Source organism: Acomys russatus, chromosome 19, assembly GCF_903995435.1.
Source record: "Acomys russatus chromosome 19, mAcoRus1.1, whole genome shotgun sequence".
NCBI classification, from domain to species: Eukaryota; Metazoa; Chordata; class Mammalia; order Rodentia; family Muridae; genus Acomys; species Acomys russatus.
This window is the reverse complement of record NC_067155.1, coordinates 34,116,934-34,143,711: the sequence shown is the minus strand read 5'-3', so window position 1 is coordinate 34,143,711 and position 26,778 is coordinate 34,116,934. Positions and strand designations below refer to the sequence as shown.

The 26,778-nt window shown below is 50.9% G+C and overlaps 1 protein-coding gene across 9 annotated transcripts in view; it reads right to left on the bottom strand.

Annotated features, from left to right (window-relative positions):
- The window catches only part of Tnrc18 (trinucleotide repeat containing 18), a 102,170-nt gene that overhangs the window by 13,122 nt on the left and 62,270 nt on the right, over positions 1-26,778 (bottom strand). For 6 of the 9 annotated variants that reach the window (XM_051161102.1, XM_051161101.1, XM_051161103.1 and 3 more), the window contains 8 exons: positions 26,507-26,635; positions 24,755-24,926; positions 21,406-21,766; positions 16,880-17,152; positions 11,907-12,179; positions 4,461-4,888; positions 1,288-1,437; positions 604-745 (listed from right to left, as the gene is read on the bottom strand). In XM_051161102.1, the coding sequence (XP_051017059.1) occupies positions 604-745; positions 1,288-1,437; positions 4,461-4,888; positions 11,907-12,179; positions 16,880-17,152; positions 21,406-21,766; positions 24,755-24,926; positions 26,507-26,635 (1,928 nt within the window). Of the gene's footprint in view, positions 1-603; positions 746-1,287; positions 1,438-4,460; positions 4,889-11,906; positions 12,180-16,721; positions 17,153-21,405; positions 21,767-24,754; positions 24,927-26,506; positions 26,636-26,778 lie in introns of those variants that run through there. The other 3 variants (XM_051161104.1, XM_051161108.1, XM_051161109.1) reach the window with 2 other exon arrangements.

The window sequence follows — 26,778 nt, the reverse complement described above, 5'->3', positions numbered from 1 at the left end:
GCTGCACCATTGCCAGAATGTGACGGGCAGACTAGCTCCTCTTCCAACCTGCTGTCCACAGTTCACACCCACTATCCCTCCTCCTAGCACAGGCCCTGGGGTCCAAGTACCCTCTCTTCAGGGCATTGTTAGAACACCCCTAAACTGTAGCCATCACACACAAGGGTGTGATCACTCACAACCCCACCCATCTTACTGACAGCATCTCCGTGGACCCCCTAACATCAGTCCTCACCTCTTCCTGCCTCCATCCTTCTGTCTCTGCTCACATGACCCCGCCCGTTTGTTCTCCCACCTAACCCATCATGCTGGTAAGTTGTCTCTGTCTCCCCAAATGTTGTCCCAGTGGTAACGGAGGTGTACTGCCTGCAGGTCTCTGCTTTCCTCCCTACCTCCTGCACATCCAGGCTTACATTAAGACTCACGGCCAAGGCCCTTACTTCAGAGACCGGCCCCAAGATCGGCATGTCCTCTGCCTACCCGATCCTTCTCCATCCTGCAGGCTGGCTAGGCCGGAGCTGAGCTACACCAGCCTCAAGGCCTCACCCTGAGCTTAGGTCTAATTACTTCCTGGGAACCCCTGAAGCCTCTCAGGACACTCACCTGGGGTCAAAGGTCGCTCTGCGGCCCCACCGCGGGGCAAGTGCTCATCCTCAGAGAAGCTTGAGTCCTGGTTGGGTTCAAAGTCCTCCTCGGCTGCCATACACTCCATCAGCTTACTCACAGCACCCCCTTTTCCTCGGTTCTGGGAGAGAACGCACACGCTGATGGCACTGCACAAGGCGCAGGGGTTGTGGCGGGGGGGTGTTGCGGGGAGGTGGTTATCCTGTCATTCTGGGAACATTTCTCAGAAATCCAGGGCCACGGTCAATTTGCAGAGGTACTAGCCATGAGCACTGTAGCCCAAGCCTTGTGTACTCAGCACAGTACCTGGTACTCAGTGCTCAGTACCCTCCTCACATTAGCACAGCAGACAACTTGGCCTCTCTGCCTTAGAGAGATGGATTTCTAGCCACATACAATGAAGTTGAGGGGAAACTGGGCTATGGGAGTGGGCGATGGCACACCCAGGCACACCACAGCCCTCTGCACCCTGTGGCCCTGGGTTGCCAATAATGTTGGATCTTGCCTGAGACATGAGCTGGCACAGGTTTGTCACACTCATACTCAGAATGGGGGGCGGGGGGGCAGGGGGGACAACAATGTCAACGCACTAGGGGCACTGCATGCCCACACCTGAACTGGGCCCCAATCTGGACGATATATGAGCCCCTTCGACACTCTTACCTCCTTCTTCACTTCTTTCCCTTTGGCCTTGGCCTTGCTGCGTTTAGCAGTTGCCAGGGGCCCTGAGTGGGGGGCCCTGGAGTCAGGCAGGGTGGAAACACGGGCCGGTGGCAGCGTGGCTGCTGACCCAGCCTCCTTCCCTTTCTTGTTCTAGAAGAGAAAAGCAAAAGGTCAAGTCATCAGGGGCCAGGGAGGACCCAGGCCACTTGGGCAAGATGGCGGCGGCGGGGGGGGGGGGGGGGCACGGCTCACAGGAAGCACTAAAAGGCCTGTTCTTTGTTTTTGGTTTGCTTTTTTTGTTTTGTTTTGTTTTTTGTTTGTTTTTCGAGACAGGGTTTCCCTGTGTAGCCTTGGCTGTCCTGGACTCCCTTTCTAGACCAGGCTGGCCTCGAACTCACAGCGATCCACCTGCCTCTGCTTCCCAGGTGCTGGGATTAAAGGTGTGCGCCACCACACCGGTTTAGAAGGTCTGTTTTTTTGTTTGTTTGTTTTGTTTTTAATAATTTATTTTTATTTTATGTGCATTGGTGGTTTTCCTGCATGTATGTCTGTGTGAGGGTGTCAGATCTTGTAGTTACAGACAGTTGTGAGCTGCCATGTGGATGCTGGGAATTGAACCCGGGTCCTTTGGAAGAGCAGTCAGTGCTCTTAACCACTGAGCCATCTCTCCAACTCCAGAAGGCCTGTTCTTTAAGGGAGGAAAATAGCTGTCACTGGGTCACCCCAAAGGCTGGGGTGGATGCTGGCTCACAACCTGGTGATCCTCACTGATCTACGGAGCCAGCCTTCCTGAATCCCTCAATATCCCAGGCAATGTCTAGGCCCTCGTACTGAGCTTTGTCCCTCAGTGAACACAGCCCATCCTTAGGAAAGACGCCCCGGAGACTCTGCATTCTCCACCCACAGAATCCATCCTTGTGCTGGTTCAAATCCCTCCTCCCTCCCTCACCCTGAGCTCAGTGGAGTCAAGTCAACAGAACTCATCTGTCCTGTAAAGCTCACAGGTGCTTTCCTACTTGCAAGGAGGGTTGCTGTATCTATACGTAAAGCTTTGCTGTGGTAACTGTCTCAGGGAAACCTTGTTCCAACATATAACTGTGCTTAAACATGTGAGAGAAATAAACCAGGAGGTCAGACACTGGGAGTTTTGACCCAGCGCCCCTCGGAAGCAGAGCTGACCTGCTCTCACAGGTCGCTTCCCTGCCAACCGTGAAGCCTGCAGGGTCCTATTACGTGTGTGTATGTGAGTGAGAGCATGTTTTCGCCAACTGTGAGTGTGAAGGCTAGAGGACAACATGCCAGGGCCAGTTCTCTCCTTCAACAACGTAGATTACAGGGATCGAACTCAGGTTATCAACCTTCTGGCTTCAGAGTAAGCATCTGTACACACTGAGCCATCCTGCCATCCCTCACAAATTATTTCCACCATTACCATATAGTTTATTATATAAATCAACAAACAAACAAAGTGCTGAAATGTGAACACTGGCACCTTATACATCATTACAGAACTTTCTAGAAGCTCATTCATCCAGGTAACGAACATTTACATGCAAACTCTTAGGTTTTGTGATACTGAGGATGTTTCAGAAACTCAGAGCTTTGGGCATGTTAGGTAAGTGCTCTACCACTGAGCCACACACCAGCCCCTCACTGGGGGATTCTAGGCAGGGGCTCTACCACTGAGCCACAGCCTAGCCCCTCACTGGGGGGTTCTAGGCAAGAGCTCTACCACCGAGCCACACCCCCAGCCCCTCACTCTATATTTTGTTTTGTTCAACGCAGATTCACTGAGGTCCTATTATGAGACATCTCCCCTGAGCAACACCACTGGTATCCACAGAGGTGCTCTTTTGCTGAGGGCTGTTCCCTGTGGTATGGAGGGACCAGCTTTATTTAACTCATTCAAATGCTATCAAGCCAGGTGTGGTGGTGCACGCCTTTAATCCCAGCACTAGGGAGACAGAGGCAAAAGAATCTCTGTGAGTTCGAGGCCAGCTTGGTCTACAAAGTGAGTCCAGGAAAGCAAAGGCTACACAGAAACCCTGTCTTGGAAAAAACAAACAAAGGAAAATGGCAACAACACCTTACCAGTGAGTTTTAGCAGCCATGCTCCTGGAAGGGCATTTAAAGTGGTTTAGCTGTTCCCCAGTCACCTGCAGATGTGTATGAGCCTTCCCAGGGCTCTGCAGTGAGGGAGCCTGCTCACTGGGCATCTCCATATAGAGATCTGGGAACTCCGCCCTACAGGTAGGGTGGGAACTGGCCAATGTCATTCACACAGGGACATCCAAACAACAACTGGAAATAACCTAGGTGTCCAGCTAACTGTCAAGAAGGGGGCACTGACACACGCTGCTGTGACAAGCCTCTGCTGCAGGCTTGGTGTCAGCACCATGGCACAGTAGTAGCCAGTATGCCTGAAACTTTGCTTCAGACCTTGAGACTACATAACATGCATGTGGCAGTGGCAAGAAGATTACAAGCTCAAGGCCACCCTGGGCTACAAAAGACCCTGTCTAAAAAGGAAAACTAAGCTGGTGAGATGATGGCTCAGCAGGTAAACGGGCTTTTCTTTTTCTTTTCTTTCCTTTTTTGTTTTTTGGAGGTTTTTGTTTTTTGTTCCCGAGACAGGGTCTCTTTGTGTAGCCTTGGCTGTCCTAGACTCACTTTGTAGACCAGGCTGGCCTTGAACTCACAGCGATCCGCCTGCCTCAGCCTCCCAAGTGCTGGGATTAAAGGTGTGCACCACAGTTATTCACATTTTTATAATAATAACAATAACAATTATTATTATTATTGTTGTTGCTGTTGTTGTTATTGTTATTATTATTTTGGGTTTTCAAGACAGGGTTTCTCTGTGTATCCTTGGCTGTCTTAGACTCGCTTTGTAGACCAGGCTGGCCTCGAACTCAGTGATCGACCTGTGTCTGCTCCCCAAAGTACTGGGGATTAAAGGTGTGCACCACCACCACCCAGCTTTAAACATATTAGTCTTAGATGATGAGTGAGAGATGAAGGCCCTGTGTCAGGAACAGGAAGAAGCAAGGTTCCTCCTGACAACCAAACACGGAGGGACCCTCCATGGGCACACAGCTAGCGTCAAAGCTGTATTCCCATGATGGAGATGGGGGAGGGGAGGACGGGGGACAACACCCGAGCTGAGCCCTTACCTTCCTGGGGTCCTTCCTGTCCTTGGCTCGGCCGGTGTCCTTTCGTGGGCTTGGGGCACCACCCCTGCCACAGCGGCTAGGCTTGGCTGCGGGCACTGTGCTGCTGGGTGCCTGGACTGCAGCGGAGGCATCGTGTAAGAAGATGCGTTCGCTCCGGCGTCGTGTCCACAGGTCATCGTCGCTGGCCTCCGGCCCTGCCTCGAAGCCAGGCTCCTTGGGGCCACGTATCTTCCGGGCTTTGCGTCCCTTTTCTGAGGTCAGCTTGCCCTTGTCTGGGCTGGTGGGACCGGAGGCCCGGGCGCCAGGGACAGGAGCAGCCAGGGACTGGCCTGGCTCCCCAACCCCCTTCTTGGGCCTCAGCAGCCCAGCGGGCGACTGCTTAGGAACCTTGATTTCACTCTCTGAGTCTGTGTACTCGAACTCTGTGCCTGGAAGTGAGAAGGAGGAGGTAGGGGTTGGTGGGTAGGGTCCCCTCTGCCTGGCCAAACACGGCCACCAGCAAGAAAGCCACAGACCCATTCCACCCAGCGACACGCTCTCTGGAAGCTTTAATCCGGTTACCAGGAAGAGGTAAACTGAGGCTCAGAGAAGGACAAGCATGCACCCAAGTCTCCTATCCCCTACCCCACGGCTGCTCCCCACCTCTCACTCCAAGAGCAGCGCTAAAATATGTAGGCCACAGCCTACGTGAGCCTCTACAATACTTCTCGGAAAACCCCAGAAACCAGGGAGGCTGGGGCGAGGGCTTTGCAGTGAGGCAGTGGGGAAAGCCCCAAGCCTGAGGCCCGTCATCCAACTTCCTGACAGATTCCCTTCCCACTCTTGGGCTCCATGATCACCCAGGTCCACTTCCTGCTGACAGGCTTCCCAGAAGCCCCTCCTCTCATCCCCCTTAACAGGCCCCAACACAATGGGGACCATCTTCCTGACGCCCTGTACCTCTAAGGCACACTATCAGCTAGCTCTCCTCCATTCCAACCTGTCTGCTGCCTATCCTGACCTTCAAGTCGCCATCTCACTGTTCCCTCTGCCTAGGGCACAAGCATCCCGCCTCGGGAAATACAGGTATATTACAACCTGCTGATCCCCGAGGGTGTTCCCCCACAGTCCCTCTGCTGTCATGACAATCCTTCTCCACACTTCTAGCCTTCTCTGTCCACATTGTGAGCTTATCCCAGCCTGCCCTGGTCTAAAAATAGCTCTGTAGGGGGCTGAAGAGATGGCTCGGAGGTTAAGAGAACTAACTGGCTGTTCTTCCAAAGGTCCTGAGTTCAACTCCCAGCAACCACTTGGTGGTTCATAATCATCTATAATGAGGTCTGGTGCCCTCTCCTGGCCTACAGGCACACATGCAGGCAGAATACTGTATAAATAAATTTTTTTTTTTTTTTAAATAGCTGAGTTCTCTTGGGGTCTCTCTCCTGTCCCCAGAGCTCAAATTAAGCACAGAGCCCAGAAGCCAGGAGCAGCATACAGGGGGCTCAGGTGGTGGAATGTCGCTTAGAAACAAAGGCTAAACGGCATGTTTATCATCCCACAGACCAGACAGCAACCCCCTCACCACCACCACCAACGGCAGAGGGGCAAAGGGTCCAATCCGGGCCCTACTGACTCTCAGGCAACAGGCAGCCTGTTCACACGGGGCCCCATGGGAAGCCCAGATCCTCTCAGAGGTACCCATAGTGGCAGGGACTGTGGGGGTGGGGAAACCTGGTGAGAAGGAGGCCCTTCAAAGCTTAAAGGTCTTGTTAGTTAACTTGTTAATAAGCTTCTCCCTGATGAAATGTGCAGGGAAGCAGCAGGAGGTGAGGGGAGGGGCGCGTTCCTCTACACGCCAAGGACCCAGGCTATCACATCAGCAGATAAGAGCATTGGTTGCTCTTCCAAAGGACCCAGGTTCAATTCCCAGCAACCACATGGTGGCTCACAGCCCTCTATAATGGGATCTGATGTCCTCTTCTGGCATGCAGCCGTACATGCATGAACATAAATGAATAAATCTTTAATCCCAGCACTCGGGAGACAGAGTGCTGTGAGTTCAAGGCCAGCCTGGTATACAAAGCAAGTCCAGGACAGCCAAGGCTACACAAAAGAAAGAAAACAGAACAACAACAAAAAAAAAAGTTGAGCTTTTTGGGTCTCTGGCATGTGAGAGGCCTGGGTTCCGTCCCCAGCAATGACACAGAGCCCGCCTGGTGGTGCAGGCCTGTAGTCTCGGCACTCAGGGGGCAGAGGCAGGAGGATGAGGAGTGCGAGGTCAGCCTCAGTGCATAACCCCTTGTGAAAGCACAGAGCACTCTGTATGGAGCCCGTACAGGAAGCTGACAGAGACCTGGAAGAAGAAAGTGCCCATGGAAGAGAAGCATGCAGCTGCCAGGATCAGGTCCCAGCCTTGTACCCCGTAACTCGGGGAATTTGGGGCAAGCTAAAAGTACGGGGTGCACGCGCAAAAGAAATTCTCAGAAAAAGAAACGTAAGAGCCACAAAGAAAAGAGGCCATTCCAAACTGTCTAGCCACACCTGAGGTAAGCCGTAAGGCCAACCACCCGCAGAACTCCAGCACTGGAAGGAAGTTTGACAAGGAGACCTATAGCTGAAATGGGTCTGATTAAGACATGTTCTGATGGGTCAACTCAGCTGTGATCCGATCACCTGGGGACTCTCCAGATCAGGTTGGCCTGTAGGCAGCCTCGTCTGTAGGGCATAGTCTTTATTATGGTAACTGAGGCAGGAAGATCCAGCCCACTACGGGTGGTACCATTCCCTAGGCAGGAGAAGATAAGCTGAGCATCAAAGTTCATTCACTCTTCTCCTTGACTGTGGTTGAGATGTGATCAGCTATTTGCAGTTCCTATCACTGGGACCGCCCTGCTGTGATGGACTGCAAACTGTAACCATGAGCTGAAGTAAACTCTCTCCCCTAAATTGTCTTTTATCAGGACAGCTTATCACAGCAACAGAAATGTAACTCGGACAGCCAGTAAGACAGCTCAGTGGTTGAGGGCAGGTACCACTCTGGCGGAGGATCATGGCAGAGGATCCAAGTTCAGTTCCCAGCACCCACATTGGGAGGTTCATAAGAACTACCTCTAATGCCAGCTCCTGGCAATATCTCTGCTCTCCGTGTGCACCTGCACTCATGTGCACACATTCTCCTACACACACACACACACACACACACACACACACACACACACACACACACAAAGTGGTGTTAGCTATAAAAGCCTAAAAATGGAAGCAACTCCAGTATGCAGCAATTAGCAAGTAGATGCGGTACAGGGCTACACCACATAGCTGCACAAAAGCAGGAAGTCCTAGCAACCGTTACCACAGATGGACTTCAAAACCATTGGGAGGAATGAAAGATGCCAAACACACAAGGCTACGCATTTCAGGACCTCATTTCTACATACTGTCAGCACAGGTAAATCCAAAAAGAAAGAAAGAAAGACAGCTGGCCAGAACTAGAGGATCTATTATTTATTTGTTTGGAGGCAGGTAGGCAGGTGGATACATAGTACATGTATGGAGATGTTCTTTTTTTCCATCATGTGCACTGTGACATGTGTGTCCATATCTACATATCACCTACACAACGATAACACATTTTTAAAAAATTTTTAAAAGGCCAGGTGTCGGTAGCCCACGCCTTTAATCTCAGCACTTGAGGGGCAGAGACAGGAGGATTACCGTGAGTTCGAGAGCAGCCTGGTCTCCAGAACAGCCAAAGCTACACACAGAGAAACCCTGTCTTTTTTTTTTTTTTTTTTTTTAAAAGACAGGGTTCTCTGTGTAGCCTTGGCTGTCCTAGACTCACTTTGTAGACCAGGCTGGCCTCGAACTCACAGCGATCGCCTGCCTCTGCCTCCTGAGTGCTGGGATTAAAGGCGTGCAAGAGGCAAGAAAGAAAACCAGAATATCAGATGAAAGTGGATTTTAGAACAAGACATATTCCCAGAAGGGAGAAAGGAACAGTTCTTGACAATAAAGATCAAGAGGATAACAAAATAATCAAAAACACGCATGTGCTCAATAACAGTATTTACAAACACATAATGCAAAAATAGAACTGAAAGAAGCAATAGCAAATTCTGAAAATTACAGTTGTGCATCTTAATACCTATCTCTAGCAAAATGGAAACGGCAAGTCTGAGCTATGGAAAATTATAAAATGTGCTTTCCAACTAAAAAGGGAATCCAAGCAGAGATCCACAAGATGACCAAGCAACTACCCTCAACTGTCTGGAGAATGAATAACTTTCTGAGTCATCATTGGGTCAATGCAGAAATCAGAAGAGAAACTTAGAATTATTCTCGAATAATTGAGAAAACCCGACAGGCCTCAACCCGTGTGCAGCGCAGCTGAAGCTGTGTTTTCAGAGAGCTTTGCATCTTTGGACCACACTTCTATTGGAAAAAAGTAAGGCCTCAAACTAATGACCTAAGCATATACCCTGCAAAGCAGGAAGTGATTGCAAATGGCTGACACACCCAAAGAACACAAGAGGAAGCAATGAGCTGGGCTGGTGCCCAATGGCTCAGAAAGTAAGGAAGCCCGGTGACCTGAGTTCAACCCCTGGGGCCCACAGGGTGGAGAGAACCAACTCCTGGCAAGTACACATACACATGCATACAAAATAATGGCTGGGCTCGGTGGCGCACACCTGTCATCCCAGCACCTGGGAGGCAGAGGCAGGCAGATCGGACCTCTGTGAGTTCGAGGCCAGCTTGGTTTACAAAGCGAGTCCAGGGCAGCCAGGGCTACCCAGAGAAACCCTGTCTCCAAAAATAAAAATAAACCAGAAAAAGAAAAGAAAGAAGTGGGAGGTAATGAAACAGATAAATTCTAGCCAGACTGATCAAGGATCAGGGGAGGGTGTATGATAAATCACTACAGACCCTACAGACACGAAAAATATGGGTTGGGGAGGGGGCTGGAAGCTGGACAGATGGCTCAGTGGTTAAGAGCACCGTTCTTCCAGAGGAACTGAGTTTGATATCTAGCACACACATGATGCTCACATTGGAATCTGATGTCCTCTTCTGGCCTCCATGAGCACCAAGGCACACAAGGGGTGTACACACACACATATACGGGCAAAGACCCACATATATGAAAGTATTACAGGGGCTGAAGAGAAGGGTCAGCATTAGGAGTGCATGCTGTTCCTGTAGGAGCCTTGATCTTGTTTCATGTTGGCCTCCGTGAGAAGCAGCAGCCCAGTGATCTAGAAACTGCTGGTATGTTCCATACCACGCGCACGCACGCGCGCGCACACACACGCGGGAGCCCATTAAAGTAGGTATTGAGAAACTTGCGTCTCTAAAAGACATTAAAAGGCAAGTTTGCCCTGAGGGGAAACCTTTGTTAATAGTTGCTGGTGGGGCTGGAGAGATGGCTCAGTGGCTAAAAGCATTGGCTGTTCTTTCAGAGGTCCTGATTTCAATTCTCAGCAACCACATGATGGTTCACAGCCATCTATAATTAGATCTGGTGCCCTCCTCTGGTGTACAGGCATACATGCAGGTAAAGCACTGTATATATAATAAATAAATATATTTTTAAAAAAATAGTTGCTGGTGATGATGGAGACCCAACAGAAGACTTTAAGGAACTAAAACATCCTATGCTTTCTTCAGAGGCACCCCCAGAACCGTGCACGTGTCCCACTGGCTAGACTTGAGAATGTTCTGCATGTCACTGCCCCCGTGGTAAGGTTTCCTTTTGAAGCTAAGAAGCTGCTGCTGCTGCTGGAATCTGGATATAGAATGTCACAAACTGAATGGGAGGTGAGGTGAGCCGCACCGGGTGTGGTTCAGAGGGCGACACACCAAGTACCAGATGACCTTCATAAATTATATATAAAAATGCCCAAAGCTAGCTGGGCATGGTGGTACATGCCTTTAATCCCAGGCAGGCAGATCGTTGTGAGTTCGAGGCCAGCCTAGTCTACATAGCGAGTCCAGGACAGCCAAGGCTACACAGGAAAAACCCTGTCTAGAAAACCCAAAATAAGTAAATAAATAATTTAAAATGCCCGAAGCTCTCAAGCTGAAAGATATTCAGGGTACTGTGGTGCAACTTCCAGAAGGATTCCTATGGAAGCAAGGAAGATCTGAGCAAAGTACAAGCCAGGAAAATGGAGGAGGGGTTGAAGAAGCGCAAACAAAAACAACTAGGGGCCAGCAAGAGGGCTCCACAGAAGAAGACGCCTGCCACCAAGCCGGACAACCTGAGTTCAATTCCCAGAACTTCTGCTATGGCACACGTAGGCCCATTTACATAAATGCAAAGGAAGTTAAGGTACAATTTAAAAAAAAAAAAAAAAAACTGTTCTAAACAATTAGTTTAAGCAATGGTACATACGGCCAAGAGACGCTGCTTATTATGTGTGCAACTGTCAAAGAATAAATGACCGTCTATTGAAACAAGTGGTCATGGCTTGAAATATATGCTGAGATACCTGACACTTGGAGAACAAGAAAGGAACACCGAATGTAAAAGCCTCCAGACACCACGGCAATCGGTGGTAAAATTTAGGGGAGAAGAAAGGTGCTGTGGGGTCGACTTAGGAAAATCTCCAGGGAGCATCAAGGAAGCCATGCACTTGTCACAGCCTCACGTCTACACCACGCATGCCCCCCACTTGAGAAAGGAACTCATATATCCCAGGCTGGCCTCCAACTTGCTATGTGGTATATAGCTGAGGCTGGCCTTGAACCCCTGACCCTCAGGTCGCTTGAGTGCTGGGATTGCAGGCATGCACCACCGTAATCTGGTTGGTATATATGATGCTGGAGAGAGAAAGAAATGTAGGGCTGTGTGTAGGCCAGGCAAGCACTCCATCATCAGCCCCAGGAACCATGCCCAACCTGATGGTTGGAGAAAGGGCCCCTGGGGACTCATCAGAGATCCAGGGATGAGACTCGAGGATATAATGGCAGTGAGTCAGGGTTAGCCTGAGCTTCCTGCCCTGCAGTTAATGTCCTGACCTCAGCCCGCTAAGGCAGTGAGAGAGCAAACCTCTAACCCTGACTCACGCAACCGCTGGCTTCAGGCCATCGAGGTCACCCTCCTCTCTCTCGCTGGATCATGGACCATCTTCAGTGACCTGGAAACAGGATGCCTTCCCTCCCTCTTCCTTCTTCTCCATCACTGTTTTCCTCTCTCTGGAGACCGCTAACCTAGCAAACAGCCTCCAGTTCCCAGGCCTGGTCAGGGCGTTCCCTGAGCTCCCGGAGAGCCTCAATGTGCCAGTGTTGTTAATGACAGCGTGAGAGTGAAGGGAGCAATTCTTATGTGGCTGTGGGTACTCCCTCCTAGAATATAACAGCCCACGGGGTTACCAGCAGCATCCTAAGACCCAGCCAGCTCTCCTGCCCGCCACTGAGTCTTAATCTCCTTATCTTTGCAATAGGCCCACAGCACCCACTGGTACTCACCGATCAGGCTCTGCCGCTCTTCCTTCTTCCGAGCCTTTTGTTCAGCTTCCAGCTGTACCACAGACAGGGGTGGCCCCACGACAGGGCTGGGGAGGGCGCTGGCTGCAAACCGAGCCAGTAGGCCCAGCCCACTCTCCTCCAGACCGGGCGACAGGGCCTGTTCCCCAGCACCCAGTCTATAACTACCAAAGGCTTCCTCTTCTTCTTCCTCCTCCTCCTCCTCAAGCTCTTCTTCCTCTTCTTCCTCTTCGTCCTCCTCTTCTGAGCTGTCATCTGGCATGCAGAAAACAAGGAACAAGTCAGGGTCCTGACCTGGGCATATGCTGCCCCCCACCTCCTCCCACCACCCACTTTGGCTCCAGTCTCTGTCCTCACCAAGGGCTGCTGGGGGGGGGGGGATCCAGAACCAGCCCACAGTCCCACCCATGGCCCAAGGCCTCTACCAGTCACCCACACAGGGGCAGCCTGAGCAGCCTGGGGAAGGGAGAGGGGCGGCTCTAGGTGTCGGGATGGGCTTCCGGGAGGGCAGCACCGACATGCACCTGTGCTGAGGGTGGGGGACAGACACACAAACGGACAAAGACAGGAGACAGCGCTCATCACGGTCCACACACGCGCGCGCATACACACACGTCCCGACATAGACATGGAGGCTGAGGAAAGAAACAGGAAAGAACAGAGAGGCAGAGGAGGGAAAAGGAGGAAGGGGGCTGGGCTCAGGCCTGGGGATGGAAGCAAGAGGCTCATAGCATTTTGGTCAGCCAGAGGTCAGAGGGCTGTTGGCAGAAAGCAGAATTTGATCTCTTCCTGGAAATTAGGAGGCCCTCAATCCTTTAATCCCTGAGCAGAGCTGGAATCTAGCCCCCTCATGCTAGGGAGCCTATCTGAACCTGGGGTGACCCTCCAGCCCACTAGCCCAGCTAAGAGGGTCCCAGATCCTATGCGGCACGCCTGTGGTTTAAGCACCACAGCGAGTTCAAGGCTAGCCTGAGCTACATAGTTGAGACCCTGGTTCAAAAAGGAAAAAGAAACAGTGCTCGCCATGGATCTAACTGCCCTGGGGGCTGTGTACGCTAGCGATGCCCAGCCTAGGGCTCTGCTGGGTCAGAGGATAGCCTCACCCCAGGAACCTGTCCCGCTGGCTCAAGGGCTGGCAGCCCCTGCTAGGATGGCCAATAGGGCTGACAGAAAACAAGGCAACACTCAACACTACTCTAGGCATGTGATCTCTGTGAGTTCGAGACCAGCCTGGTCTATAGAACGAGTCCAAGACAGCCAAGACTACACAGAGAAACCCTGTCTTGAAAAACCAAAAAAGAAAAATAAAAACTGTCTTATGACCTTCCAAGGGAAATAGTGCCATGGAGCAGGTGGCATCAGGTGTGATCTGCCTCAAGGACTTATGCACTGGGACCCAGGTAGGTCTGGGAGGGTATATACATGCTAGACATGAGGGTTGGACAGGGTGATCAAATATTGCTTTTTCTGCTAAGGCCCTCACCACAGCTTGGTTAAATGAACTAGTAGCTGTAAGTGACACCAGGGGTGCCAGAGGGTGGAGCTCTTCACCTGCCTAGTTTCAGTCAGGCCTGCTAGCTTGGGAGGGGAGGTAGGAAGAGCTGGGGGCGGGGTGTCCTAAATAGGGGCTAAAGAGAGGGAAAGCAGAGAGAGAGACAGAGAGACAGAGACAGAGACAGAGAGAGACAGACAGACAGAGCAAGCCAGAGAGAAAGCAAGAGAGGAGCTTGGTTAAGAGGGTGCGAGGCAGGAGGCGTTCCCAGAGTGATGGATGAAGCAGGCTGGGGATGCCAGCGGGGCAGGCAGGGGCAGGCAGGCAGGCAGTGCGCACTTGCGATCAATCACATTGCGACGTCACATGGTTCTGTCTCCGCCCCAGTGGGCCACAGCGGCAAAGCAGGCTAAGTGTAGGCAGACATTTTTCGGCAGGCCTCCCTGGAGTTGGCCAATTTGGGGTAGGGTGGGCAGGGAACAGGGAAGGTGGCTGGCTGGGATGGGGATGGGAAATTTCCCCTTTCTAAAAACTCCCCCTCTGTCCTGGCTGCTCAGGTGTGGAGACCGGAAACCCAGAACATTCTTTCGGGAAGGATTCTCAGGCGGTAGGCATCACCGGGCAGGGAGGCAAGCTTTGAGTCCCTGCTCTGGGTTTCTGAGAGCCACAGTCAGATCCCAGAAAGCCAGAAGCAAGTCGGTCTCAGCAGTTTGATGCTGCTGCAGAACATTCCAGAAGGCAGAGACCCAGAATGGGTGCTTTTGTCCTAAGAGGGGAACTGGACTGTCCTGAGGTCTCCTGTGGTCCTCATAGCTGAGGTCCTTGTCAAGACTCATGCAGGGTCTAGTCAGATTGGACCAGCACCTATAAGGACAAGAAGAACTGGAAGAGACCTTGAAGGAAAAGGGGAGGAAGGTGTCAAGAATTTCTGGAATTCTCTATGCCTGGATCCACAGAGCTTGCCAAGGGTAGAGGAGGAGGAAAAGCCCCAACAAAGACTCTCAAGGGAATGAAGGAGGGGGGAAAAACCGTAAATATTAATATATGGTTTTTCTTTTGTTTTGGTTGTGGTTGTTGTTTGTTTTTAAATCCTGGCTCAGGGCAAGGGGTTGTGGGTAATTGAGTTCCCAAAACCTGGTAAAAGTCAAAGTAATGTGCTGCTGCCAGACCCGGTGGGGGCAGACCCCGAGGAGGGGGGGGATAAACAGAGAATAGAAAAGGAAAATATTTTTTGCCTACCTACGGAGCAACGAGCCAGGCTCGGACTCAAACTCAGTAACCCGCTACGCCGTCTGCCCTACTCCCAGCCTTCGCTTTGCGTCCAAGTGCAGCGTGAGAGCAAATGCGAGAGACCGAAACAGACACTCAAAGCATCATGGGTAGGGGTCAAGGGTTGGAGGGATGGTCAAGCTGCTGGGAGGAGAAAGCAGACATACTAGAAAAGCCACGCCAAATAAGTGTTTTAGTACCGAAGGGGCAGGAAGGCCCTATTACCCAAATATCCCATTCTGAGACCTCACCAGGCGGCTTTGCTTTGAATGGTAGAGGCAAGCTGGGGAGCCACGCCCTGGCCCTCGCCCCTCCAAATCCTCTGGCTATGGTCCCTTGGCACTGTCTATGAGGCCTGGGGATGCCTGCTTCGCTGTGCTCTATGTTGAAACGGAAGGAGCTCAAAACATTCAGGGTGGGGACCCTGAGCTTTAAGGGTGTATAAGGAAGGGCAGAGGTGCCACATCCCAAGTTATGGGGAGGGAATTAGGGACCAACCAGTCTCATCCACAGAAAACCAGGCGGGGAGGCCTGCGACAGGAAATGGGCAGCCTCTCTTTGTGGTGCAGGCTGTATTGACTCGGATATTTCAGGAATGAAGCGCCCAAGAGGCACAAGGCTCCCTCTGTGCCATCGCTTGGCCACCCCAAATCCCATCTCTGCCAATTAGAAGGGCTGGGGTGGGAGGAGAGGAGGTTGGGCACTGAAGGAAGACTTGGAGATGGGGCAGAGTCCTGGTCCCAGGGGGCCTCAAACAAAACTACTGTCAAGTCCCAGTTTGCTCTGACCCTCCTGCCCATGCCTAGGGCCATTCTTGGGGACCAGCAGCATGTTGCTAACCCATTTGGAGATTTTTCAAACTCTAGCACTGGCGGGAATTTACTCTGAAACAGACCCTAGCCAGGGGGTAACAAACAGTCTCACTTTCTTCCCTTGCAGGGACATTTTCTGACTGAAGGGCCTGAGGGCTGCTGGATCTTGAACTGCAGGCTAAAAGCTCTGATGTTGGAAAAGTGGGAGCCAGAATGTTCTTTAGTGGTGGACCCCCCTACACTGCACTGGGGCCAGATCTCTGTCCAGCAACCCCAAGAAATACCATTTTTGACCCTCAACGTGGCAACCTGAGCCAATAGTTTCAAATTGGACAAGGAAAAACAAAAAGAATTAAAAAAAAAAAAAAATCAATGAGACAGCCAAAAGGCCTTGACTCTGTTCTGCCCACGGGCCCTTCAAAACAGAAATATGTGTTAGCAAACAAAGTTATCGGTAAGTTAATTGTTGTTCATGTTATTTGTTTGGGGTTTTTTGTTGTTGTTGTTGTTTTAGCCACTAGTGGGTAGTAGCAGAAGCTTCCAGAAAAATAAAACACATACAAGCAGCTTAAAAGGAAAAAAAAAAACAAAAACAAAAAACAAAACAAAACAGATAGATGATACAACACTTGACTGTACACCTGAAAAATGGAATGGATGCCAACGGTACCAGGGATATTTGAATAACAGGAAAGCGGTCCACCCATGTCTATGGCTTCTGAAGTGAGGACGAGGAGCGGGTAAGAGAGGAGGGGGGAAGGAGGAATGAATGAAGGGGGAACGGCAACCTGATGTCTAGTTAAGGACATAGCAAGAGAAACGAGGCACACAGTTTAGTTAAAAATGAACTCGGTATGTTTAATAAAACTTGGCATTACCAAAATCGCGGTACAAACGTCAAGTCACACGCCCACACGAAAAGTCCGGGTTTTGTTTGTTTTTTGTTTTGTTTTGTTTTGTTTTTTACAAAATGCTCCTTGGGCAAGCCTCCGCCAGGCTCATGCCAAGAGAAAGCCCAGGCCGGCCTGGGGTGGGGAGAGTCTGGGGAGGGCAAAGTTAGGCTTTTAGATTTGGGAGCTGGGGGGGGGGGAACCCTGGGGGGGGCCGGGGGAGAGGGTGCAGAAGGAGGAGACTAAAAACGAGTCCGTGTAAGAGCTCCCTACGGGCTGGCCAGTGGTGTTATCACAGGTTTAAGGGGAAATAAAAAGCAAACACAAATGAAAAAAATATAGGCGGATAGGGCAGACTACGCTGCCAAAAACTAGACGGCTAAAGCCATCCCTGCTGTGTGCACACACTCTCGCACGCTCGCTTGCTTGCTCTCTCCCACTCATTCTTGCTCTAAAAACATGGAAGGTTATTTTGTGTTTGGCGCTAGTAACCTTGATCAAAGGAGTCCTCCTCCGAAGAGTCGCTGAAGGGGGAGCGGGCCTCTCGGAGCAGCAAACAGAAGGACTGCTTCCTGCTGGCGGCCACCTTGGGTTTCAAAGTCCGGGGGCCTGCCAGGCCCCTCTTGGTCAGCTTGGGGCCCGAGGCCGGCTTGCCGCTCTTGGCCACCGTGCTGCACAGGAAGGATGAGGTCAGTTTGGAACTGGAGGGGCCTTGGGTGGACCACCCGTTCTTCAGGAAGTCTTCATCTTCGTCTGAGTCCGTATCTGCAGTCAAAGTAGGTTTTATTTTTTTATTATTTGTGTGTATGTATGTGGTCTGTCTGTCTGTCTGTCTGTCTCTCTTGTGTGCAGGTTTGTATATGGTTGTGTGTGTGTGTGCATGTGCATGTGTACATGTGCGTGTGTGCATGTGTGTGCATGGGTGGGTGTGTGCATGTGTGTATGTGTGGGTGGGTGTGTACATGTGTGTGTGTGCGTGTACATGTGTGTATGGGGGGTGTGAGAGATGTGCACATGTCGTGCATATGTGCGTGGGTACGGAAATCAGGGGTCAACCTTAACCTTGGATCCTCAAATTTCTGCCCCCTTTTAAACATTTTTTGTTATATTTTAATTTTTTGTGTACCCGTGTTTATTTGTGAGGACGTGAGTGTGCCAGAAAGCACATAAGAAAGTCAGTGGATGGCTTGTGGGAACCAATTCTTTTCTACCCTATGGGTCCTAAGGATTGAGCTCAGGTAGTCAGGCTTGGTGGCAAATGCCTTTTACCCATCTCACTCACCCCACCTCGACGAGACCTGGGGCTTGCCATGTAGGCTAGGCTGGCTGGCCAGAAAGCCTCAGATAGCTTCTTGGTGTGCATCTGCCCAGCCCTGGTATTAGAAGCATGCACCATCCGGGGATTGAACTTGGGTATTCATGCTTGCATAGCAAGCATGTTACCCCGAGCCATCCACCCAGCCCTTCAAGGTAGGTTTTAGTACAGTATGTTGTGGGGCCGAAGGGGGAAGGGACTGGTGTTTTTGTTTTTTCCTATCAGATGCACTAGAAGCAGGTGCACACAGGCCGGGGCATGTGTGACACCAGAGCTCTCCTCTGAGCTGGCACGAACAGCTTGGACTGCCCACCAAGAGGCAAACCAGACCCTTTTTGCTGCTGCTATCACTGGGCACACCCACCTCCCTCGTCCCTGGGCCTGAGGGCTGGGGACAGTTACACGCGAGCAATGTTCTGAGGAAGGACCCTAGAGTATCTACTGGTTAAAGGCATGTGGTTCCCTTCTACCCTACAGACGTCATACCTCACGGTGGCTGCTTTGAGGAGGAGGACGTGGTTGACAAGGACCAATCCTACATACCTCATCCCCAGCTCTTTGCAGCAACAGCAGATTAAAATGAAATGCTATCTCAGCCCCACCCCCAAGTCCCTCTTTTCCACCACAGACGGCTGACCAGCTTACCGCCAATGGCTTTCCCTACGTCTCTGGTATAAACACACACGGTTGGGAAATGGGCCCAACAAAACAGAAGCTCTTTGGTTCCTTCCAACTTCAACCCAAACATACACCATCTTGACCTATTTTATACTGACGCTGGGCTATTAAACAAGACAAGAACAAAGGGCCCCAAAGCCAAGACAGTAATCCCTTGATCTGCTAAAAAAAAAAACAAAAAACAAAAAAAAAAAACCCTACACAGAACAAGATAAAACACAAATACACACAGCTACAGCCTGGCAGTGCCTAACATCTCCACATCCAAGAGAAACACGCAGGGGCACAGGGTGTCCCTAAAGTCGCTTTACTGACAAACCCCACTTGCCATCACAACCAGCACCAACAAACTTCAGGGAGGCCCGCTGAGTCTGGTGGAGGAGGGCAAATCCCACCAAACCTTACCAGTCCTTTACTACGACACCTTCCCATGTCCACACACACACATGTAGTGTGTGGGCGCGCGTGCATGTGTGTGTGTGTGTGTGCACTCATACGTATTACAACACACATATGGAAGTCAGAGGAAAACTTTTTGGTAGTTGTTCCACTGTGGGTCCTGAGGACTGAACTCGGGTTGTCAAGCTTGCACGGTTAAGCGCTACTGCCCACTGCACCATCACCCTTCTGGTGTGTTCTGACTCGGTCCTTCCAAGGCCAAAAGTGACTGGAGTTATTATTCACTGACTCAATCTCCTTTAAGAATACAGCAGGTATGACATCCCATTCATGCCCTCCAACCCCAACTGGACAAGCAAGAGGCCACCACTCTCTTCTACCTTCTGCCACAGTCTTTTTTTCTTTTCTTTTCTTTTTTTTAAGAATATGACTTTTTCAATTTACTTATTATGTAAACGTAACAGGTGCAGGCCAGAAGGGGGCACAAGCTCTCATTGTAGATGGTTGTGAGCCATCATGTGGTTGCTGGGAATTGAACTCAGGACCTTTGGAAGAGCAGCCAGTGCTCATAACCTCTGAGCTGTCTATCCAGCCCCAACTGCCACAAGTCTTTCATGGTCCTTTTTTCCTCGTGGCTGTCCATGACCTAAGGGTTCACGCCATTTGGATGTGAGAGGCATTGTAGCTTACACAATCTAACATGTTCCTAGTGCATAAGGCTGAGGGGTGGGCAGGCGGGCCTCATACCCACTAGAGCATCATTGGTCCAAGACAAACCAAAATGCGCATGATTCACAGAGTGCAGCGACCTGACCCTGTGGTGGGCACAGTCCACCTCCCTGCACATGAGCGGCTAACAGCTGGGAAGCCTAAGAAGACGATGCCTGACCTCCAAAGCTCACAAATGCTGAGTGCAGACCTTTAATCCCAGCACTGAGAAGACACAGGCAGAGAGAGCTCTGTGAGTTCAAGACCAGGCTTATCTACACAGTGAATTCTAGGCACACCAAGGCTACACAGTGAGACCCTGCCACTATGTGAAAGGAAGAAAAGAAACAAAGAAAGAGAAAGAAAGGAGGAAGGAAGAAAGAGAAAGAGAACAGAAAATACTGGGCTGGAGACATGGTTCAGCAGTTAACAGCACTGGCTATTCTTATAGAAAACCCAGATGTGGTTCCCAGCACCCACATGGCAGCTCACAACCGTCTCTAACTCCAGTTCTAGAGAATCCAACAATCTTAGGGTATACTGACCTTAGGGCACACAAGTATGTCACACACATCACTTGGGGTCAGGTGGGGGTGTCCAAGACAGGTTTCTCTGTATAGCCTTGGCTATCCCGGACTCACTTTGTAGACCAGGCTGGTCTTGAACTTTGGGATTATAGCCATGCGCTGCCACGTCCAGCTCACAAATCATTTTTTTAAAAAGAAAAGCACACTAAGCAAGCTGGGCACGGTTGGCACAAGTCTGTTATCCCAGCACTCAGGGGGTGGGAGCATTGAAAACTCAAAGCCAGCCAGGGATATATACACTGTAAGTTCAGACCGGCAAAGGCGACAAACAGAAGGAAAGCGCACGGGATACACACGATGGAGATATGGTGAGGAAATTAGGGCTGGACAAGGGCTCCTCCTCCATGGCAATTCCTGGATCTGGGTTGTACCGAGACCAATTTCCCAGCACCACCAGCAAGACAAAGGGAGAAGAAAATTTTTTTTTCCAGTAGACATTCAAACCCAAACACACACGTATCCCAGGAACCAGAGTCTAGCAAAGTCCAAGACACAGCAAATCTGACAGAACACCACGCGTGCAACTGGATGGGAGAAGGCCCTCCTGTCTCCCCAAGTGACTGTGTCCTTCGTTCCTGCCCGTCTTAGCCATCAGCTGCCTGTCCATACAGACGGTGTGAGCACCTATTCCCTTGCCAGGCAGAGGGCCCAGGCCTGCAAGTGGCCAAGAATAGCGCTTGGCTCTGAAAAACCACAAGGCCAGTTTCTACTTAAGTGGAATAAGCACTCAGTCCACCCATTGGTCCCACAAGCGGCTCCATTTCCCTGGCTCCTTAGTCACACATGGCTATGGCAGCAGACGAGGTCAAAGGGAAAACACATCCGGCACGGGTGGTGAGCTGCAGTGGGCAAGAGGACCAAACAGAACCCGGTTCCGCCCAGTTTGTGTCTTCCCACTTGGGCACACACTCTCTTCTCCCAATCTTTCCATAACCCACCAACACTACCACCCATGCTGCACGCCACACTTCCATGTGCTACGAATGACAAACATCCCACAGGCAGTGGAGCCCATCACCTCTAGCACTCAAAAGAAGTCACCCTCCAGGCCTCTCTAGGCTGAGTGGCTACAAACTCTATGGTGCAAGGTTTCCACAAGGATGGAAGGCCAGCCACTACCGGCTGGCCACTACTACCCACAAGTAGTTGTGTCTGTCCAACAGTACACCTGCCATTCACTGGCATTTACAATTCTGGGGCACGAATCTGGCTTCAGGCACAGTGCAAAGCTGCAAGCGACCCCTAACGACCCTCAGAGGAGGGCAAAAAAACGGTTAAGAACGAATGAGATTAGCGGTCACCATGCAGTGGCCCTGAAGGCAGATACTTACTGTAGGAGTGACTGCTCACTTCCGAGGCAAATGGACAGTGGACAGACTTGGGCTGGCCTCTGGCCTTGAAGCCCCCCTCCATCTTCCTGGCTTTGGCAGCCGTTTTGTGTTTACCTTCTCTGGAGGGTTTCAGAGACAAGCCGAGTCCTTTGGCCAGAGCCTTCCTGTCCTTGCCCAGCAGGCTGTCATACGGCGTCAAGAACCTGCCACAGCCCCCACCGGTTTTCGATTTCCCCCCAGGACTGTCGGAAAACTTGAAAGGTGACTTCAGCTTGTGTTGCTTTGTGAGGGAGAGGGCTCTGTCTAGCTTGCTTGCCAACTGCTCCTGGTCGCTTGCCATCTTTTTCTTCTTAATCTTCAGCTGGGGAAGAAAGGTCACAGATTAAGACCTATGGCCAAATTAGGATAGTGAATTTCAGGTCACAAGGCTTATGAGACTAAGCTAACTGCTGTCCCATGTCCTCTGACACATGGCAAATGGTTCAACTAGTCCTCCGGCCTTCCACCTGAGATGGGGCTACCTGTGTCTGAGCGCCATCAGGCTATTACGGAGATAACCAGCATAAGGCCCATAAAACATTCATTTCAGGCCAGTGAAATGACTCAGGAGGTAAAGGTGCCTGTCACCCAGCCTGATGACCTGAGTTCAATTCCAGGACCTACGTAATGGAGAAAAGAGATTCTGATTTCCACGTGTGCCTGACGCACATGCCAACATAGACACACATACATGCATAAGTAAAGTGGGGAGTTAGCGAGATGGTGCAGTGGTTTAAAACCCTGAAATATTCTTGGCAAAGGACCCAAGTTCAGTCCCCAACACACAATCCCCTGACACTCCAGCACCAGGGAATATGACGCTCTCTTCTGAAAGCTGCAGGCATCTGTATGTATGTGCACACATATCCACACACCAATACACATAATCTGAAAATAACAGAAATAAATCTCTTTGGTGGGGTACAAGACAGAATTTCTCTTTGTAGCCCTGATTGTCCTGGACTTGTTTACTTGTTTAGTAGACCAGCCTGGCCTTGAACTCACAAAGAGATCTGCCGGCCTCTGCCTCCCTGAGTGCTGGAATTACAGGTGTGCACCACCACACCTAGCTAATTTTTTAAAAACAGATTTATTTGTTGTATATGAGGGCTCTATCTGCATGTACACTTGCACGCCAGAAGAAGGCATAAAATCTCATTATAGATGGTTGTGAGTCGCTGGGAATTGAACTCAGGATCTCTGGAAGAGCAGAAAGTGCTCTTAACTGCTGAGCCATCTCTCTAGCCCCAGAAATAATTTTTGTTTGTTTATTTTGTTTTTTGAGACAGGGTTTCTCTGTGTAACAGCTCTGGCTATCCTAGACTCGGTTTGTAGACCAGGCTGGCCTCAAACTCACAGCAATCTGCCTGCCTCTGCCCCCCCCCCCACGAGTGCTGGGATTAAAGGCATGGGCCACTTCTGTTTTAAAATAAATAAATGCAATAAATAAACCACTTATTAAAAATGCCTAGCCTGTGGGCTGGAGCGGTAACCCCATGGTTGAGAGCACTGGCTGTTCTTCCAGAGGACCCAGGTTCGATTCCCAGCACACACACAGCAGTTCACAACCATCTATGACTTTAGTTCCAGGAGATCCAACACCCTCTTCTGGTCTCCACAGATAGTGAAGGAATGTGGTGCACAGATGTGGCACAAGTAAGTGAAAACACACACACACACACACACACACACACACAAAATTAAAAATAAATTTAAAGATGGCTGGCCTGGTAATCATTTATTAAAAGCTGTTACCATGGTAACAATCATGGCTGGCAACCGCCTTCCCACCCTGGCTTCAAACAGCGCTGTTGGGGCGTGCCTAAAGCACTACTTTGAGGAAATGGGCCTGCAGATGGGCTGGAGCAGGTAGCTGGAAACTGAGCCCAGAGCACAGCAGATCTGCCTTAGATCTCATCTTCCCACAGCAGCTGCCAGAGACTGCTGCTCAGTCTAAACCAGCCCGCCCAACTGAACGGGTCAGAGCTGCCAAGAAAAACGCCCGGAGTGTGCCTTGGATGCCTGGACTGGGGAGAATGATTAGAGATTTCACAGATTAAATTTCTCCTTGCACGTCTATTGCCAACAGTAGTCATTTGTTGAAATGAAATATGCAGTTTCGGAGGCATTAACGCTCTGCCATTTCAATGCACCAGCTCTGTATCTTTAATCACGTAGCATTTGCTGGAGGCGGAGAGGAGAGTGGGATGGCATTGTTGAAATAATTAACAAAAGCGTCTCTCACCATGACCTGAGAGGAAAAGAGATCCTGGTATACAAAAAACTGTCAATCTTTCCATGCTTTCATTTTACATTTTCATTTACTTTGATTTTATTTTCCTAGACGCCCCTGGCTGGACTGAACTTGTTACGTAGACCAGGCTGGTCCTGCACACACCACCATGCTCTGATAGCTTCTTCATTTTATTTTATTTTATTTGTGTGTGTGTGTGTGTGTGTGCAAGTGTGTGTGTGTGTGTGTGTGTGTGTGTGTGTGTGTGTGTAAGGGGGTGCACATGCATCGAATGCAGGTGCAGGGTGACAACAGGTATCTTTCTCCTTTACTCTCTCTCTACCTTATACACTGAGGCACGGTATCTCACTCAAGCTAGGATGAGACCCACAGTTGGCTGGAGCCAGCTTCCCCCAAGACCAGGATTACAGATCAAGCAGCCTGCCCACCCAGCTGTATGTGGATTCTAGGGTCAGGACGCCAGTCATCACACTAGAACATCAAATGCTTTACCCACAGAGCCATCTCCACAGCCCCTACACTGGCTACCTCCTCCCCCCTCCTCCACACACCCCTGGCACCCAGCAGCCCCCTTATGTGACATTTCCCCTCTGATGACAAAGATCAGGAGAGGCACAGTAGCGTTCAGAAACAGGGTCCTGAAGCACATGGTCTCAAGGCTCTGTAGAAATCAGAAATTACCTCTGGAGAACTCAGACGGAATCACAATGGCACTTAGCCCGTGTGCAACACTAAGGTGCTCATTAAACAATTACAGCGCTAAACAACGGAGTAACAACTATTTGGTTACAAACTTGCTAACTAACCTCCCGCTTGCTTCGGCAGTCTCTGCTCACAAACCGATGTTGCTTTTAGCCTTGCTGGTTTTTAGACAGATCCTTCAACTCCCTAGAACCTTCCTTTTCTCCAGCAGTGGGGGAGCTAACCGTTTCTTTACAGAAGTAAGAAGGAACAGACCTCGAAGGAGACGGTTCTTTTTCTCAGGTATAACCTCCAGCCTTCCAAGAAGAGCACTGTGTGTGTCCCAGTGAGTATGCAAGTGTTGAGTTTACTGACCTGACTCATGAAGTCAGATGAGGATTCGGGATCTTCCCAGCTCTGGTTCCTGCTCCGGGCTTTCCCCAAGCCGATGAGGGCATCTTGGTCCTCCTCAGGCCCCTTGTGTCTCTTCCTTATCCCTGCGCCCAGATCATAGTCATCTGACGTCAGCAGGGGCTTGCTGCTCAGCCTACAAACCAAACACACCCCGGCAGGGTCAGCAGCTCAGCCCAGGCCACGCTCAAAGGCAAGGGGTAGGGTACTCCACCCGTGTGGCCCTGAAGGGTTGGGCAGGCACCAGAATGACCAGTGTGGGGGAGACAGGTGACTGAAGCAGAGAGAGAGAAGGTGGAAAAGAAAACCAACCAACCAACCAACCTTCAAATCAGCATCTTTCACCATCAGCCTCCCTCTTATGTGATTCCAGACACACACACACACACACACACACACAAAATAAGACATATCTTTACCAAAATTGCACCAAGAGCAAAGGTCAGAAAATATTAGGGAAATCTTCCAGGGTGGGAGAGGAGAGCATATCCAAAGCTGGTATGAAGGGAGAGGCCTGCACTGGGCCCCTGTTCTGGAGAGCACAGGTAGATGTGGCTCTCGATCCATGAACCTGCCTCCGGTTCCCAGATGCTGGGGTTAACAGATCTGGGCCACCGCACCTGACGCAAGGGGGTGGAACCCAGGGCTTTGCGCGTGCGAGGCAATTACTCATCACGCTATATCCCCAGTGCACCCGTGACTATTTGTTTTGGGGGCGGTTCTTACTTGCTTGGTTTTTTTATACACAAGGAAACTGAGACTGGAGGCTCAGAAACGCTAATCCTGGGCCCAAGGTCACAGGGAGGAGTGGAGCTGGGACTCAGTAACACTGCTGATGCCCAGGCCTGCACTGCTTATGGGCCCAGCCATTCTTATCTATTCCACCAGTCTCTCCCTCACCCTCTTCTGTGACTGGGGACAGATATATGTTCATCTCTTTGTTCTTTTTCCAGTCAGGCATATCCAAGGTTAAATGTAAGACATGGCAAGATGGCAGCCATTTTCTCATGACAAGACCATTGCAATTCTACTGCCTTGCCTGTGGTCACCCCAAGTCTTCCAGACTTCTTCTTCTTCTTTTTTTTTTTTTTTTTTGTTTCCAACCACTGGATAACTTAAGTGTCCATCCACCCCTAGGTGGCAACCTGGACAGGTCTACGACCTTAACAGACCTCATCTGGCCTGTTTACAGGTATGCAGGGAGGCTGCGCAGAAGCCTGGCCCTGGAGAGAAAGCCCTTATCCCTGCCAGCATTCAAGAGGACCTCAGGAGGAGCCCTCTGAAATGGCTGCAGTGCCACCCAAGTGGACCTTGTTCCCAGAGAGCCTGTGGGAACCCGGGAGGACAGAGATGTATCCAGCCTGTCCTAGAAGGCTGGAGTTGAAGGGGTACTTCTGGCAGGGAGGAGACACGGAAAGAAAGACGCAAGAATTAGTCCCCATGTTGAAGAAGTGGGTGGGACAGGAAGGTGAGGCCAAGCGCTCAGGTTAGAGTTAAGCTACTGCCGATCTTTCCAGATCTTTCCATTCTCTTCGCTCACCCTCCTGGACTGGGCAGCACTCCGGGCTCCCTGGGAGCTGCCGTTCAGGGATCAGAGCACCAGGCACTACACCAGGTCCCCTGGCGCCCAGTGGTGGGCACCGTACAGGGGGCCCTGCTCCTCCCCTCCGAGCTGGGTACCAGTCCGTTCCCGACCCACCGTGGGGCCAGCCTTACTTTCCGCTACCGCTGTGGCTCTTCCCTCTCTTGCAGGGGGGCGACAGGGCGCTCGGGGTGTGGGTCCGTTTCCTCGGCCTGCCAGGGCCTCTGCGTGCCAGGCTTCTATGGGCATCCTCGTGCCTGTCCCTTAAAAAGAATTCACAGGCTCGGCTGGGAACCTGGGGTGGGCGGGGGCGCGGAGTGGGGCACTTGGGGCCACGCACACACCTGATGACTACCACAATCGACCTACTGACCAGATGTCCAGGACGGGGCACAAGCTGGGAAGC